At 41.2% G+C, this 14978-nt stretch overlaps 1 protein-coding gene across 1 annotated transcript in view; it reads left to right on the forward strand.

Annotated features, from left to right (window-relative positions):
• Window positions 1-14825, forward strand: part of CNTN3 (contactin 3) — a 47492-nt gene extending 32667 nt beyond the window's left edge. Inside the window, exons 8-17 of the mRNA XM_029958278.1 lie at window positions 2174-2301; window positions 3679-3854; window positions 6389-6506; window positions 7655-7813; window positions 7909-8058; window positions 8940-9010; window positions 9876-10110; window positions 10263-10378; window positions 11033-11219; window positions 14394-14825. Coding sequence (XP_029814138.1) covers window positions 2174-2301; window positions 3679-3854; window positions 6389-6506; window positions 7655-7813; window positions 7909-8058; window positions 8940-9010; window positions 9876-10110; window positions 10263-10378; window positions 11033-11219; window positions 14394-14653 — 1600 coding nt within the window. The 3' untranslated portion in view covers window positions 14654-14825. The remainder of the gene's footprint in view (window positions 1-2173; window positions 2302-3678; window positions 3855-6388; window positions 6507-7654; window positions 7814-7908; window positions 8059-8939; window positions 9011-9875; window positions 10111-10262; window positions 10379-11032; window positions 11220-14393) is intronic.
• The last annotated feature ends 153 nt before the right edge of the window (window positions 14826-14978 follow it).

A 14978-nucleotide genomic window follows, 5' to 3' on the forward strand; every position in this document is an offset into this window, starting at 1 on the left:
CAGTGTAACCACAGAGCCCTGGTGGGGTGACACCTCTGTGATCTGGGACTGGGAATGTGGTTTTGGGGTCAGACAAGATAAGGGTGAAGGATAAGATCACTGAACCCATCAGACTCCAGTTGTGCTCTGTTGCCCTTATTTACCCACTGAGTTATTCTCTGAAATACAGATTCAGCTGAATTGCTCTTTTTAAAAATACCATTGTAGCTGTGTATTATTTATACTATAAATGACTATAAATAATGAATGATGGTGCAGCTCACTGAAGCTACACCTTTTAGGGGCCAACGTTTATTTTGCCAGCATAATTAAATCCGAGGAGTGTCTTAGCTGTGCCTGCCCTCAGTGCTGAAAGCCTGGACAGGTTTGCCTGGAGCCAAAGCTCTGGTTTCCTCACTGTCCCACGTGTGGAGCTGCACAGGGAGAATTGCTCCCACTGAGCTGTTGGTGTGAATGCCAGGAGAGCCAGGAACCTGTTTGCTCAAGTGAGCATCCTGCTTACAGAATCATAGGAATTGTGGAGCTGGAAAAGACCTCTAAGATCATCAAGTCCAAGTGTCAAACCACCACCTTGTTCACCACTCAGCCATGTCCCCAAGTGCCACATCCCCATGGTTTAAAACTTCCAAGGATGGTGATTTCACCACTTCCCTGGGCTGCCTGTGCCCAGGGCATGTGGGCACAACCCTTTCCATGAAGAAAATTTCCCTAATATCCAATCTAAACCTTCCCTGGCCCAGCTTGAAGCTGTTTCCTCTCATCCTGCCACTTGTTACCTTGGAGAAGAGGCTGACACTCACTTCACTACAGCCCCCTTTGAGGTAGTTGTAGAGGGCTTATCCCATGCTCAGGACAAGTTTCATGAGGAATAGTAGTGATTCCAGTTTCCACTTAACACAGCAGAATTCCCCATCTTTCTGTAATAGGTTTTTAACCAGAGAGAACTGAACTCAGCTGGGAGAAATTATGGAGATCCATTGATACTGTTTTACCTCAAGTGTGTTAAAAATAAAAAGAGCAGCAAGCACGTGTAATTAATTAATTTTGTACTGAATGAAGAAGCAGGTTAATAATGAAGCACATGCAGGCAAAATCCTCACAACTCTTCTGTGCTAAGTTTCATGACATTTGCTGCCTTCTCAGCTGATACTTACACTGAAAACTGTGCAAGACTCCAACTGCTGCAGTGAGAGGTTGGAATGTTGTTGTTTGCTGTTCTGTTGATTTTCTGTAGCTCCATGTGGGTGTTTGGGGCATTTCCAAACCCCATCTTGCTGAGGTGCTTAGGGAGCCAACAGAGTGGTCTCACTGAGGTTCATCTGGTGCCTCTGAAATGGGTTGGTGGGATCTGAGAGAGAAGCTCTGAAGCTCTTGACTTGGATGTATCATGAACCTTTTTTTAATTATTCTGGACATTTTATATGCAGTTTGTTGTACAACTGCTTCACGTTGTCGTCAGGAGACTCGGTAGAAGCCCCTGCAGCTGAGGATATGATAGATGGGAGGACTAGAAATGGGCAAAGAGGGAGGCAAATCATCCTTAGCTGTGCACCACTCCAGTGCTGCTGTCAAGGAAATAATCTCTGCCCTTCTGTCTGTGTATTACTGTGGATCTTCTCTTGTCCACATCTTTTCTGAGCACCTTTCTGCTTGTTGCATTTGTCTGTCCATTGGGCATGGCTCTCACTGGTGGAGGTTGTGGGGGGTGAAGGGAATTTCCTTTCCTGCAAGTCCTTCCACGAAGGAATCTTTTGAAAAATCCTGTTGTGTCATTATGGTAGTGAGAGACAATCATTTCAAAGTTGCTGTTCAAGACTGCATGAGGTAAAAAACTTAACAGTTGAAGGTTATTCTGGTTTCAGTTGGTGCAGCTGAAAAAGATGGAGTTAATGTGGGATTTCTGTCTCTCTCACAGACACACACACACACACACACATCCCCCCTACATACATCTCTAAAACATTGGTTTTGCTCATGTCCAAAACCAGTAATACATGGATGGGTTCAAATTTGTTGTATATTGTCAGTGAATAGTCATAAAGTTTTCAAGCACCAGGTTGTAATTGCCCTGGTTTCAGCTGGAATAGAGTTCATTTTCTTCTGATGCAATTTAATATATCTGATGTAACAACAGAGTATTTTAAAATTTTAAAATCTCTTCATAATTCTTTAGAATCGTGCTGTTAAAGGATGGAGGACTAAGAATAGCCAATGTGACCAAAGTGGATGCTGGAACCTACACGTGCCTGGCAGCAAACCAGTTTGGAACAGCCAGTGGCTCAACAAACTTAATAGTTACTGGTGGGTGAACTGGGATGGAGGGTCTGTGGGAAGGGACTTGGAATTGCAAACTCTGTGACAGGAATCTGAGTTTGCTTATTGACAAATTACTAAATGTCGTGGAATGTAAAGAATATGAGAAGTTTTACATTTAACAATCTGTAAAGGTAAAAGGATATTTGTTACAGCTCTTTTATTGAGAGGAAAGAGACTGAGGGATTTTCTGTCTTTCACAAAGATATTCTCAGATGTGAGGGAGTTCTGAACACTTTCCTCCCTTCTCTCACTTGCCTAAATACTAAACAGTGCAATTATGCTTTTAAGTTCTTGGGCTTTTTTAAGTCTGCTATGGAAAAAAAATATTAATCAAAAAGTGTTTGAGGTAATTTTATATTCCAGTTGAAAATCTGTTTAGCCCAAAGGAAGTCTGTGTGCTGTTTGCTTGTGGAAAAAGATGTGGTAGAAACTCCAGCTTCAGGGGAGCATTCAGGGACTCCACAAGCAAATAAAATTTAAAGTCAAAAGCAAATTGCACACAGAATTGTTAAAAGGGGTCTTGCCCCTTCCTCCAAGTCATCCATTGCTGGCTGAGATAATGTATTAAAAGAACCAGTGGTTTGTGAAGTTTATCTGAAGAATGTGTTTTCTCATAACATTCTTTTTCAAAGATTTGAATATCTGAAAAATTTTCCAAACTCAGGAGCACAGACTGGAAATGTGAAGCTGTTAATTCACTGAACAAAATAATTCTGTTTGGACCTAAGAGATATACAGGATATGTAATGGACTGGGATATCAGATAATTCTAAGTGATTCATGTCCCTTTATATGGAATTAATAGAATTATATACAAAATTCCTAGAATTAAATATTATTTTTACGGTATTTACAGTAGTTGACGTTTTTCTCCAATAATATGAGTCTGGAATAGCAAGCAGCTATTCTTAATGGCACTGTTTACATTTTATATAATGTATGGACCTAAATATCCAATGCAGTCTTCCTTATCTGGATTTGCCCTGGTTTCTGGACTTTATTAACTCCTTTTTTACTCCCACCTCTTCATCTTCCCAGTGGCTGCTGCTGCTGCTTCTTGCTCCGAAACAGGAGTGTTTTGGAGGCACGAAGCTGAGAGACACAAAGCTGAGAGGCACACATGTCTTGAATGGCTGTGTGTGGCAGTGGTTTGGCTTTGTGAAGTGTGTTGGTTTGCACACAGCAGGTTAAAATTCACCTTTCCAGTGTCAGGCAGCTCCCACTCATCAGTGTGCGAGGACACAACGCTCCGACAGCGGCATTTCCAGCCCGGCTGCACTGTCAGTCACCGGGTGGAATAGCAGGAGCAAGCAAAGCTCAGCAGGACAGGAATCCACTAACCAATATTCCTGCTCTCCACAGAGCCAACCAGGATCACCTTGGCACCTTCCAACATGGATGTCACCGTTGGGGAGAGCGTGGTGCTGCCGTGCCAGGTTCAGCACGATCCCATCCTGGACATCACCTTCACCTGGTACTTCAATGGAACCCTCACTGACTTCAAGAGAGATGCTTCCCACTTTGAGAAGGTTGGAGGGGTAAGCTGAGAACACCTTCTCTTCATTTGCCTTACAGGTGTAGACTGACTTATTGTCTTTTTTCAATGTATAAAAATAGGAAGTTCCTTCTCTTGCACGGGCATAATTCCAAATCAAAGCCTTACTTTAATGTCTCTGAGGAAATAAAGCATTAAAAAAATATAGTGGTTTTTTTCACAAAACATGCTCTGTCAGTGCTGAAGAAAAATCCAGGGTGAGTATTGGCTAACTCAGAATTCTGAATCTAGAACATTATACTTGAAAATTTGTCGTAAAGGGCATAGTGTTTTTTATGGAATAGAGACATTTAGGGTGGGCTTTTTTAAAGTTTGTGTTTGTGTAGAGAGGGATTTAAGCTCTTCAGTAGAAGACTTCATAGATATCCAGGAGATCCACAGGAATATTTTATGGGCTTTGTATCACATTTAGGTCCATTATATAGTGGAATAATTTCATCTGGAGTTGCATGCAGGTCGTGGTAAATAAATAAGCCTAAATATGTCCGAGCCTTCCAATAGTTGCAGTGTGTATTTGCTAAATGAAAATATCATTGCAAAAAATAACTTCAGCTTTCTTGGTTGGAAAATAATTTTTCTAATAGATAGACTTCTGTGTAATGATGTCTGGGAGGTCCCTGTCACACCTGCCTGAGGTCTCCAGCATTGTAGTTAGTGGGATGTTACAGGATCACCACCTGGTCTTCCAGATAGTTAGAAAACTATGGGATGCAAGGCTGGCTGACTGCTGGTTTGGGGTTTTTTATGTTAGGTGATTTATACAGAGAGCATGGCAGACCAAGCAGATGCCCAGATTTTGAGCAGTCTTGCCTCTAAACTGGGTATCACTCAGCAATGGCTGGGGCTGTTCTGCAGCTGAGAGAAGCAAAAGCAATTCCAGAAGTTGTTCCTCCTGCATGGAATACTCTTTATTTCTAATATTCCATGTATTAGGGGGAAAGGAAGATGACCTGGGCTAGTCCCCACTGACAAAGGTTTAATCTGAGCAGGGAGGAACGCAGATACCCTGATGGAAATGGGGGGAGCTTTTTCCTGCTGCAAATTTCTATGTTCCCCCTAGTACCTTGAGATTCTTCCCCAAAATATCCACAAATATTTTAAATGCAGCATTAATATTTTGGTGCCTTTCATGTCAAGCAAAACTATTCTGTTTGGCAGCCTCCTTTGTGGAGATGCCTTAAACTGAGTTTGCTAAAATAAGTTTGTGCAGAACGTGATTTGCTTGTATTCATTGCTGATGTTGGGCATTCCCTGAATATCCACTTCAAATCAAGTAGATGGATTTTAGATTGCTTTTAACCCAACTTTTAATTTATTGTAAGCAATCAGCACTGAATTGTCCTGCAAACAACTTCCATCTGTGCTTTCACAGAAGACCAGGCACACACATGGAAGGGAATCAGGCAATTGGTTTCAGCTTCTGTTGAATAAAGAATTGAGACATTGAAATGCTGAAACAAAGAAAAATAACCAAACATTTGGAAAGGTTAAATTTTTTTCCCCTAAGATTAAAATAAACTTAAAAATCATGTCTTTCCCTTTCTCCCAAAGTGCTGTGTGCCCAGGAATCAGTCGTGTGGCCAGAGTAGCTGCAAATACACACAAAGTAGGGCTCTGTCCAGAAAATTTTTTCTCCAGAAAATTTAAATATAAAGCTTTCAGAAATCCAAATCCGTCTAAGAGGTTTTTCACATGGAAAATACCTTGTGAATGAGGTTAAAGCAGTAATTCAGCTGACACAAAGAGGAGATTTTTTTCTAAGGGACACTGCCAGTGGTTTAGTATCAAGTTCTCTGCTCAGTGATGTAGAAAACAAATATTTTACAAGGAGCCCTGAGATGATTTGAAGTTACAGTTACTACTCAAGTTCTGTGTGTGTTTCCTGTGACTCAGGATATCAGCCACATACTATGATAAGAGAGAGAACAACGGGGGAGAAAAACCTAAAGATTAAATATTCAGTGAAGAACAAAGAATAGACAGACCTTAGGCTTGCAAAATGGGAAATTTAGCCCAAGCTTTCAATGAAAGTGTGCTCACAATAACCTGTAGAATGGCCCAAATTCAGCTTTGTCATTTACACGTTCCTTAAAAATCTGTCATAACTTGGCTTATAAATTCTAGCTATAAATTCTATAAAGCCTGTCTAGAAGTCAGATTGGTTCATGACCATAGAAAACTTGTTTTTCCCTTTCTTGGGGCTTTGAGGCAAAAGGTTGGTCTGTCACAGGGCACTGATGTTATTGATGGTTCCTGAGAGCAGGAGGTGTGTTCCCACTCCGAGCTCACCATGGTGTAGCTTAATTATCCCAAAAAGAGGGACATCATCCTATGTTTGGTAGGAAAATGCTCACAGACAACGAGCATGGAGCAGTAACTTGCTGTCCTGGACAGTGTCTGCTACGCACTTCTTGAGCAATTTGACATTTTTCGTTGATTTCCCTTTACAAATACAATCTTAATATTAAACTGCAGAGGTAGTATATTTACATTAACAAGAACTTTGTGTTTCCACAGAGTGCATCAGGGGATTTAATGATTAGAAACATCCAGCTGAAACACAGTGGGAAGTATGTTTGTATGGTGAAGACAGAGGTGGACAGTGTGGCATCTGCAGCCGACCTGATTGTCCGAGGTACCTTCCAGCTTCAGCTCCTATTAATCATATTTTCTTCCTTTTTTTTTTATATTGCAGATTACAGAAACAACTGGTGTTGTAGATTACAAACCCAATCCATGACTTGAATTAGGTGATGAATGACTGTGGCTTGAATTATGTCATTCTGCCTTGCAGTTAGGGAGAATTACAGCTCAATTTTGGGATGGAGCCTAATTTGTTCCCAGAGAAATTAAGAGCTGGAGGTTATAATATTGACTTCACATCTTCTCTCACTGACAGTCCTTCAAGCCACTGACAAGAGGGAACTCACTGGCAGCTGTGAGCCAGTTGTGAGTTGCTGCCTCTGCAAACTGAAGCTTTGGGGACTCCAGAATCCTTCCTGTGAAATGGGCAACTGCTGGCAGAGCCCAGGAGAGGCTTTGTCCTAGGGACATGCTGGAGTCTAAAGCATATAATGGAGGCTTATTCCTTTTCATTCAGAGCTGGAATGTTCACAGTTGAGCCAGAACTGTAGCTTTCTTTGCTGCTGTTACAGCTACATTTATTACAGGGAAAAAGCTTTGATCTAGGAAAGCACATTATGTGATCAGCACTTACTCAGTATATTTTTAGAATATGTCAGATATTTTCCCCTTCTCAGTGTACTGTTAGTCATTTCAACCCCCTTTGCTGGTGCAGATGAGACAAAACCCAGCATTTTTGCCAGGATGCCCAGAATGAGGATTTTCCAGAAGGCAGCAGAAAGCTTGTCTGACTGAATTGCTACTTGGATTGCTGGTCAGATGTTGGGCTGAAAAATTGTTCCAGTGTGCTGTACAGTAAAACAACTGTAGGTAACAAATTGGCAAACTACAGAGATGTATTAGTAGATTAAAGGAGGACATTTAGGACTAAAGGGAAAGACAGAGGGATGGTGCTGAACAAAGGTTCTTGGTAAAAAACCAAACCCCAGTCATCTGTTCTACAGTTGAGAGTATTTCAGGTTGAAACGATCAGAGTTAAGTCTAGTGAATGTAAAACAATAATTACAAGTGTTCCTATTCCAAGCTCAATTGTTTCCTTCCTCCCACGGTGCTGACAGAGTGGGAATCCATACTGCTGGTAGTGACTTCCAGGGCTCTGGCTTCACAAAACACTGCCTGTTTTTTTCATTCTGATTGTAGGCTCACCTGGGCCCCCTGAACACGTGAGAGTGGATGAAATAACTGATACCACAGCTCAGATCTCCTGGCAGGAAGGGACGGATAATCACAGCCCAGTGACCACCTACACCATCCAGGCCAGGACACCCTTCTCAGTGGGATGGCAGAGAGCCACAACAGGTAAACACAGTTCTTGTGACGGTTCTGCTGGAATGTTTTTGACCAGGGACACCATGTCCTTAGTTTCCTTTTTTTTGTTTCTTTCTGTTTAATAGTTCCAGATGTGATCGACGGGAAAACGTTCACAACCACAGTGGTGGATTTAAATCCTTGGGTTGAATATGAATTCCGTGTAGTTGCCACTAACAAAATAGGAGGTGGAGAACCTAGTTTGCCCTCAGAAAAAGTAAGAACTGAAGAGGCAGGTTAGTGGGTTCTTCTCTTTGTTTTTAATTCAAGAATCTTGAATGTTAGCAAAAAAAGGGCATGTTCATATCTTTGGCTCTTTGCAAACAAGCTTGGAATTGCCATTGGATATAAAAGCCTATAACTAGTTTGTCCATTTTTTTTTTCATTTAGCTGTGGGACAATTTGTGTTGCATTACTGAACATCACAGAAGCCTAACATTTAAATCCATTTAAACTGTATTTAGTATGCCAAAAGCTGCCAGTTCAGGCAGTGCTGCAGAGTCTGAAGGTATTAATGGATGGAAAGAGTTTAATTTTGACAGGGATTTTTCATTCATGGTGTTTGATCAGTGTACACTTTCCATGTAACAAGCACAAGGCTCAGAAGAACCCATCAATTAAAACCCCAGTTAACTTGGAATAAGGCCATTGCCCAGTTTATCTGGATAACATCGCTGAAAGTATTCAAGGCCAGGCTGGATGGAGCTCTGTGCAACCTGGTCTAGTGGAAGGTGTCCCTGTCCACAGAAGTGTGGTTGGAACAAGATGATCTTTAAGGTCCCTTCCAACTCAGGCCATTCTGTGATTCTATAAGTTAACCCTATTAAAGAAATGAAGCATGTCTGCAGTTTTTAGAATTCACAAACACAGCAGACATGCTGTAGTCTGTGAGCTCTTTAGGTGCTCAGAGAAACCTCAGGCTGGCCCAGGAATGGGAAGCAGGAGGGTGAATGTGGGACAGGGCTGGGGCTTTCCAGGACTGCCCATCCTGTCCCGAAAGCATTTACCCTGATTGCACGAGGAATATGAATACAACTGGGTTAAATTGCATGAGGTTAATGTGATCTGGTCTCTTGTCTCTACACTGTGCAGACAGCTCTATGTTTCCTTTCCACAGTTCCCGAAATTCCCCCCTCTGAGGTCAGTGGGGGAGGAGGCAGCAGGTCTGAGCTGGTCATAACGTGGGATGTAAGTTTGCTGGCAAGCAGTTTTCTTCAGAGAGTGATTGTTCCCATTCAAACTCTTCAGAGCTGAATTTCCCTGGCTGCAGCAGCTTCTCCTCTGGGATGTGTCTGTGCTTGGTGCCGTGTGTGATGTGAGCTCTGCACGTTTGCCTTCCCTCCCTCGCTGCCACGTGTCGCTGTGCTGGGTGGCAATGCCTGGGAAATTTAGTTAGTTTGGCTGGGGTTGCTTCTGTTCTCAAACAAATGTTAATGCTAAAAAGGGCCAGGAGGACAGGGCAAGAGGAGGGGGGGGAAGGTTAAGCCAAAGAATTATGCTTTACAGTGCAAATTTGCAGTTCTTGCTTTCCTACCATTAACTCTGGATGCATGTGCTAACCAACACACTCACCTACTGGTTTATATCATATATCCCCTTCTTAAAGATTTAAAAAAATGTTAATATTCTGTTACTAACAGTGCTTACTCTGTGTGGTTATCTAATCATACATGAGAGGAAGCTTTAAGCTACTGTCCTCAGATAGTATTGGATTGTGCAATAGCTGACTGAGCAATTATTCATTTTTTATGAACTGTGGATTGATGAAAAAAAATTTATTTACTGGAGAGTGTCTTAAAGCAGAATACTTAGTGGAAGACAAAGATTATACCTGAAAATTATTCTCTTCTTGAAGTGCAAATCTTAAAATAGGTTCAGGGGAACACATTTTGCTCTGCTGTACCAGAGTTAATTGGCTGACGGAACGATGCCAAAGGCAGTGCCAGAACCTGGTTGCAGTCATGTACATAAGTCTGTTGGCACTTGATTCCTGCAAAACATACCCAGTGCTGTGTGTGGCATCACAGATTTCTGTCTGTTGCTTTTCTCACAGCCCATCCCTGAGGAATTACAGAACGGAGAAGGCTTTGGCTACGTCGTTGCTTTCCGCCCCTCTGGCACCACAACGTGGATACAGACTGTGGTCACCTCCCCTGACACCCCAAAATACGTGTTCAGGAATGAAAGCATCTTGCCCTTTTCACCCTATGAAGTCAAAGTTGGTGTCTATAACAATAAAGGAGAAGGGCCCTTCAGTTCAGTCACCACGGTTTTTTCAGCTGAAGAAGGTACAGGATTGAGTTGCTTCCAGATATTTACTGTGAGCTGTTCCATCAGAGAACAGCAGCAGTTCATAGAAATGATATCTTCTGTTCACATGTTTATTTGCACAGTCCCCAGTTCTGTTTGTCACCTCTCCTTCCTTGGTTTCCCAATGCAGAGCCCAGCACAGCCCCCTCTGGAGTGTCTGCCACCAGCCTGTCCTCCTCGGCCATCGAGGTCTCCTGGGCACCCATTCCCTGGAAGATGAGCAATGGGAGGTTATTGGGCTATGAGGTGAGTTTATTTAACTAAAAATATTCAAATAACCCCCCCCCAGCTGATTTAAATAAAATACACTCCCCTTTGCAAATGGCCATGGGCCAGAAGGGTCGTGCAGGCTGTGGGACAGCCACACAGATTTACAAAGGATTGCCCCAAATCTTACTCTTCCTGCCCCACCCACCCCCAGAGGAAGGATAATTTCTTCTACTATTGCAAAAAAGATCACAGACTGAAATTGTGTTTTTCTTCCTGTGCTGATAGATAGTCATGTGTCTAACATGTCTTCAAACTGACATATTTTTTCAGAATTACATTTACTTTCAGAGAAACTTTTTCATAGGGTACATTTTCCTGAGTTTAACTTGTTTTCTCTTTAATGAAGTAATGGTTTTCCTCTTGTCATTCTTTAATTCAAGCAAGATCTAATATTTCAATTTTCTTTTTCCTACAGTCACACTAAAAAGAGCAGCAGGCGTGAGAAGCAGATGGATAAGAATATTTTATTTTTGCACAGTAAACACATTTCTGAAACTTTAATGTATTTCTACCTTTTTCAGCTGAGGGGAGAAAAAAAAAACCTGCACTTAAAAGAGTCAAGTGCATTGCTGTGGGTGAACCAGTCCATTCCATGCAAGATTTAAATGGTTTTGCTTTTATATCTCCTAGGTTAGGTACTGGAATAATGGTCAGAAAGAAGAATCTTCAAACAGAGTAAAAGCTGCAGGGAATGAAACATCAATAAGAATCACGGGTTTGAGGAGCAACTTGGCTTATTACTCAGCTGTCCGTGCCTACAACAGTGCTGGGGCTGGGCCCTTCAGTGCCACTGTGAATGCCACCACTAAAAAGCCACGTGAGTATCTGGAATTCAAAGTGGGGAGAGACTTAATGGTGTGCAGGAAAAACAGTGGCACTACTGGGAATCACACAGTATGAGTCAGTGACTTGAATTTTCGTGCAGTCCAGGGCAGGGGTTGGTTCTAAGCACAATTAAATCAAGCTCGGAGCTTCCTCCCTCCGTGGCTCCAGCAGGACGAGTAGAACTCAGCTATGCCAGTGGAACCCAAGAAAGATGTGTAATTTCTGCACAGAACCTTTATTATGCTTCTAATGACTGGAAGAAATTGAAAAGAAAAATCTCTGTTCTTTAGAAGGGGAAAAAAAAGAGACTTGTTGAATTTTTCAGCGTTCTATAACATATTTATAAGTTCTCTAGGGCATGGCTTTTGAAATGCAATGATCCTCATACAGTTCATGCAAAACAATCCTTCATGTCCACTGTTTCCCCTTGAACAAATTGCACAAGAGGCCACTTTGCTGTTACAAAGGAGAAATTAAGCTGGAGAACAGATTGTCAAAGGCTGCACTAATTTTTCTACAGTGAAAATATTTTTAGTGGGCTCCTCCACTGTAACACAACCCCGAGTCAGGGTCATCACTCTTGAAGGATTTCTGTCAGAGGCACGAGAACATACAATTAAATATATCTGAGAGGTCAAACTCCCTGGAATAGTCATTAACATCCTTCTACCAGAAATAGTTGTGTCATTAATATTATGAAATAAGCTAATTTATCAGAAATTATTTTAGGCAAAAACGAGTGTCAGGCTGTCACTGAGGACTAAACCAACTCAGATTTGCCAGAGTTTAGATATATTATATGCAGAGTTAACATGCATTGCTGATCTGAAGTAACTCACTGCCTGTAGCCTGGACAGGACATGTGATAAGTAATTTTTTCTCTAATTAATCAACTTTGTGGCTGGTGCCAGCCTGGTCAGCTCAGGGATTTTCAGTCCTTTTTTAGTGGCAACCTGCCTTTGGGATGTGTGAGAACTGGACACTGGTTTGAACAGATCTGGATCAGGCCGTTGGTCAAGATTGCTGCTATTTGGAATAATTAAAAAGGAAAAATTAATTGCATGTGACTAAAGAGAGCAAAACCATTGCACTACAGTGTAATGTCACTCTGAAGGATCTTGCTAACTACCAGTTGAATTGACTAAGACAAATAATTCTCTCTGCTGCTACAGCAGAAGCTGATTTTTCATTCAAAGGTGTGATTTTTAATCAATCCCAATTTCTACTTTAACTTGAATATTCGTGATTGATGTGTTTTTCGCCATGAAGGATTTACATTCCCCCACAGGGCCTACAAGGTACCTCTGAGTAACTCCAGCCATATCAAGAAATACAAATACTTCAGTTCAACTGGCAGTATATTTCAAGATTGAAAATTGAGTCCTTGACAAATAAAGTATCTTTGCTTTTATGTTTGAAATATTCCTGTTTGCAAGCCCAAAATAACAGGTGGAGGTTTTTTATAAAATATGCTATATAAAATGGCAAGTGACTGGGGAAGACTTGCCTAAGTTTATAAGACAAGGTGTCACAATTATTTCATATTTAGAAAGTCTTAAAATACAACCAAATGTGTTCTGTCAGTCAATTCTAATTCAGAGAAATATTCATGTTCATGACCAGCTTTAAGCATCTGAAGAGTCTCAGAAATCCATGCAGCTATTTGCATCCTTAGCCCTGGACATGTACTTCCATGACATGATGGATCAGGATCTGACCTGGTACAGATGAAGCTCTGCAGTTCTGAACACTGGAGATTACTGGAGATTTTGGTGTCTGAAGCAAATTGGAGCCTTCTGAATCCCTTCCATAAGCCAAGTGATAGATAGAGGCTTACAGTTTTTATATATAATTATTCTTCCTTTTCACATGTCATCTTAATATTTTGTTGTGGATTTCAAGAATGACTCATTTCTTTTGAAATTCAGCTTTAATATCCCAGTGTGAAAACTACTCATATATGCTGTAACACTTCATTCTCAGGAGTGAAACAATCTCCTTTTACATTTCCAAAATGTGGTTATTATTAGTACATCAGGTTAAATCTTACTTGGTGCATAGAACAAGGCAAATGCTGCAAAAAATACCTGTGAGTGGTTGTTTGACTTCAGAATAATTTCTTTAAGTCTCGCTCGTGCATTTTTGTGTCTATTTTTGAAGTATAATCAGATGAGTTTTGATCTGACTGCTCATGGAAAGAAGGTAGGGAGTTACCTGTGGGAAGGAATTGAAGTGAGGAGAAGAAAAGAGGGAAAAAAAAAAATAAGCACATGGATACAAGTGTTCAAAACCACTGTTAGTGCTTGGTACTTGAACCTCCAGCATCAAAGCACAGCCCAGTCCACCTAAGCAGCAGTTGCCTCCACTAGGTGACAGCAGCAGTAAATTGTTTTCCTTGACACATTTAGAAAAGATTTTAATCATTGATTGTGTCACCCCGTGGCCCATTTTCTGGGAGACCAACCTGAGGTATCGTAAGAGGTTTGTTCTTCCTTTGCCTGCCCTGAGAGCTTGGCAGTTCCAAGATATATGAAAGCACAGCCCAAAGGATGCAGCTTCTTTGGAAATAACAGGCTCAGGTTGCTAATGAACAAAAAGTCAGTAGATTGCCTTGGCCAAAGCCCACTGTTGTTCAGCTCAGACATGAGCAGGGGCTGCAGGTCAGAATCTTGAGTTAAGAGAACAAAAAAAAATATCCCTGTGAAGTATTTCTACAGTACAAACATTAAAGTGAATCAAAGTAGTGTGTAGATTTGAATAGTCAGTAAGACTAAATTTATCTAACAATATCTTGTGAAGAATTTTCTTGTTCTTGGCACTGCACTAAAACTGTAAATTTTCTGTTACCACCATTGTTTTCCCCAGCTTGTTCTAATTGATCACCCACGTCCTAAGACACATGCTTCTATCTGGCTGCATTTAATGAAGGACAATCAACAGATAATTCAGCTTCAGAAATAACATTTATGTGGCATTCCGTTTTTTCCTTCCTTCTATTTTTCCAATTTAGCCTCTGAACCATAACGTGTACAAACGAGGAACCTGCATTTGAGTTGCTTTTGCATCCAAAATGTAACGACAGTCAATTGCCTGAACTATTTCCTACTGTTGAATAAATCACTAATGCCAATTAAATTAAAGCCATACTTTTATTATGTATTTGAAGCACCCAGTCAACCTCCAGGAAACGTCGTGTGGAATGTCACTGACTCCAGAGTTATCCTGAGCTGGGAGGAGGTGACAGCTCTGGGGAACGAGTCCGAGGTGACTGGGTATAAGGTCAGTGAAAACAGAGCTGAAAGCAATCCAAAGTTGGCTTTTTCTTGCCTATTTGCATGTTCAGAGGATGCACAATGTCACAGCCTTCTTACAGATTTTAATCACATTCTAACAATGTCTCATAACCACAGTCCTTTTTACCACTAATTAATTACCATTAATGTACACTAATGCCTTCTCCTCGTGCCTTCTCTTGGGATCCCACTTACCACACGTGTAACACTTGGATCTTAGAACCTGCAGAACACTTATCACATCTATAAAACTTATTAAAAATATGTAACACCTAAATATATAACACTTCAGAAGAAACTATATAATCCAAGATTTAGCCTGGTGGACACAGCTTCCCTTCCTGGCCAGGTCTATGTATAGTACCACACATATCAAACTGATATTTTTCTTACCCTTTTTCTTACCTACTGTGGGACTTGCTCATTTTCCTGATAGAAATTACATCTGCTCTAAATCT

Source organism: Manacus vitellinus, unplaced genomic scaffold (assembly GCF_001715985.3).
Source record: "Manacus vitellinus isolate BGI_N305 unplaced genomic scaffold, ASM171598v3 scaffold_14_pilon, whole genome shotgun sequence".
Taxonomy (NCBI): Eukaryota; Metazoa; Chordata; class Aves; order Passeriformes; family Pipridae; genus Manacus; species Manacus vitellinus.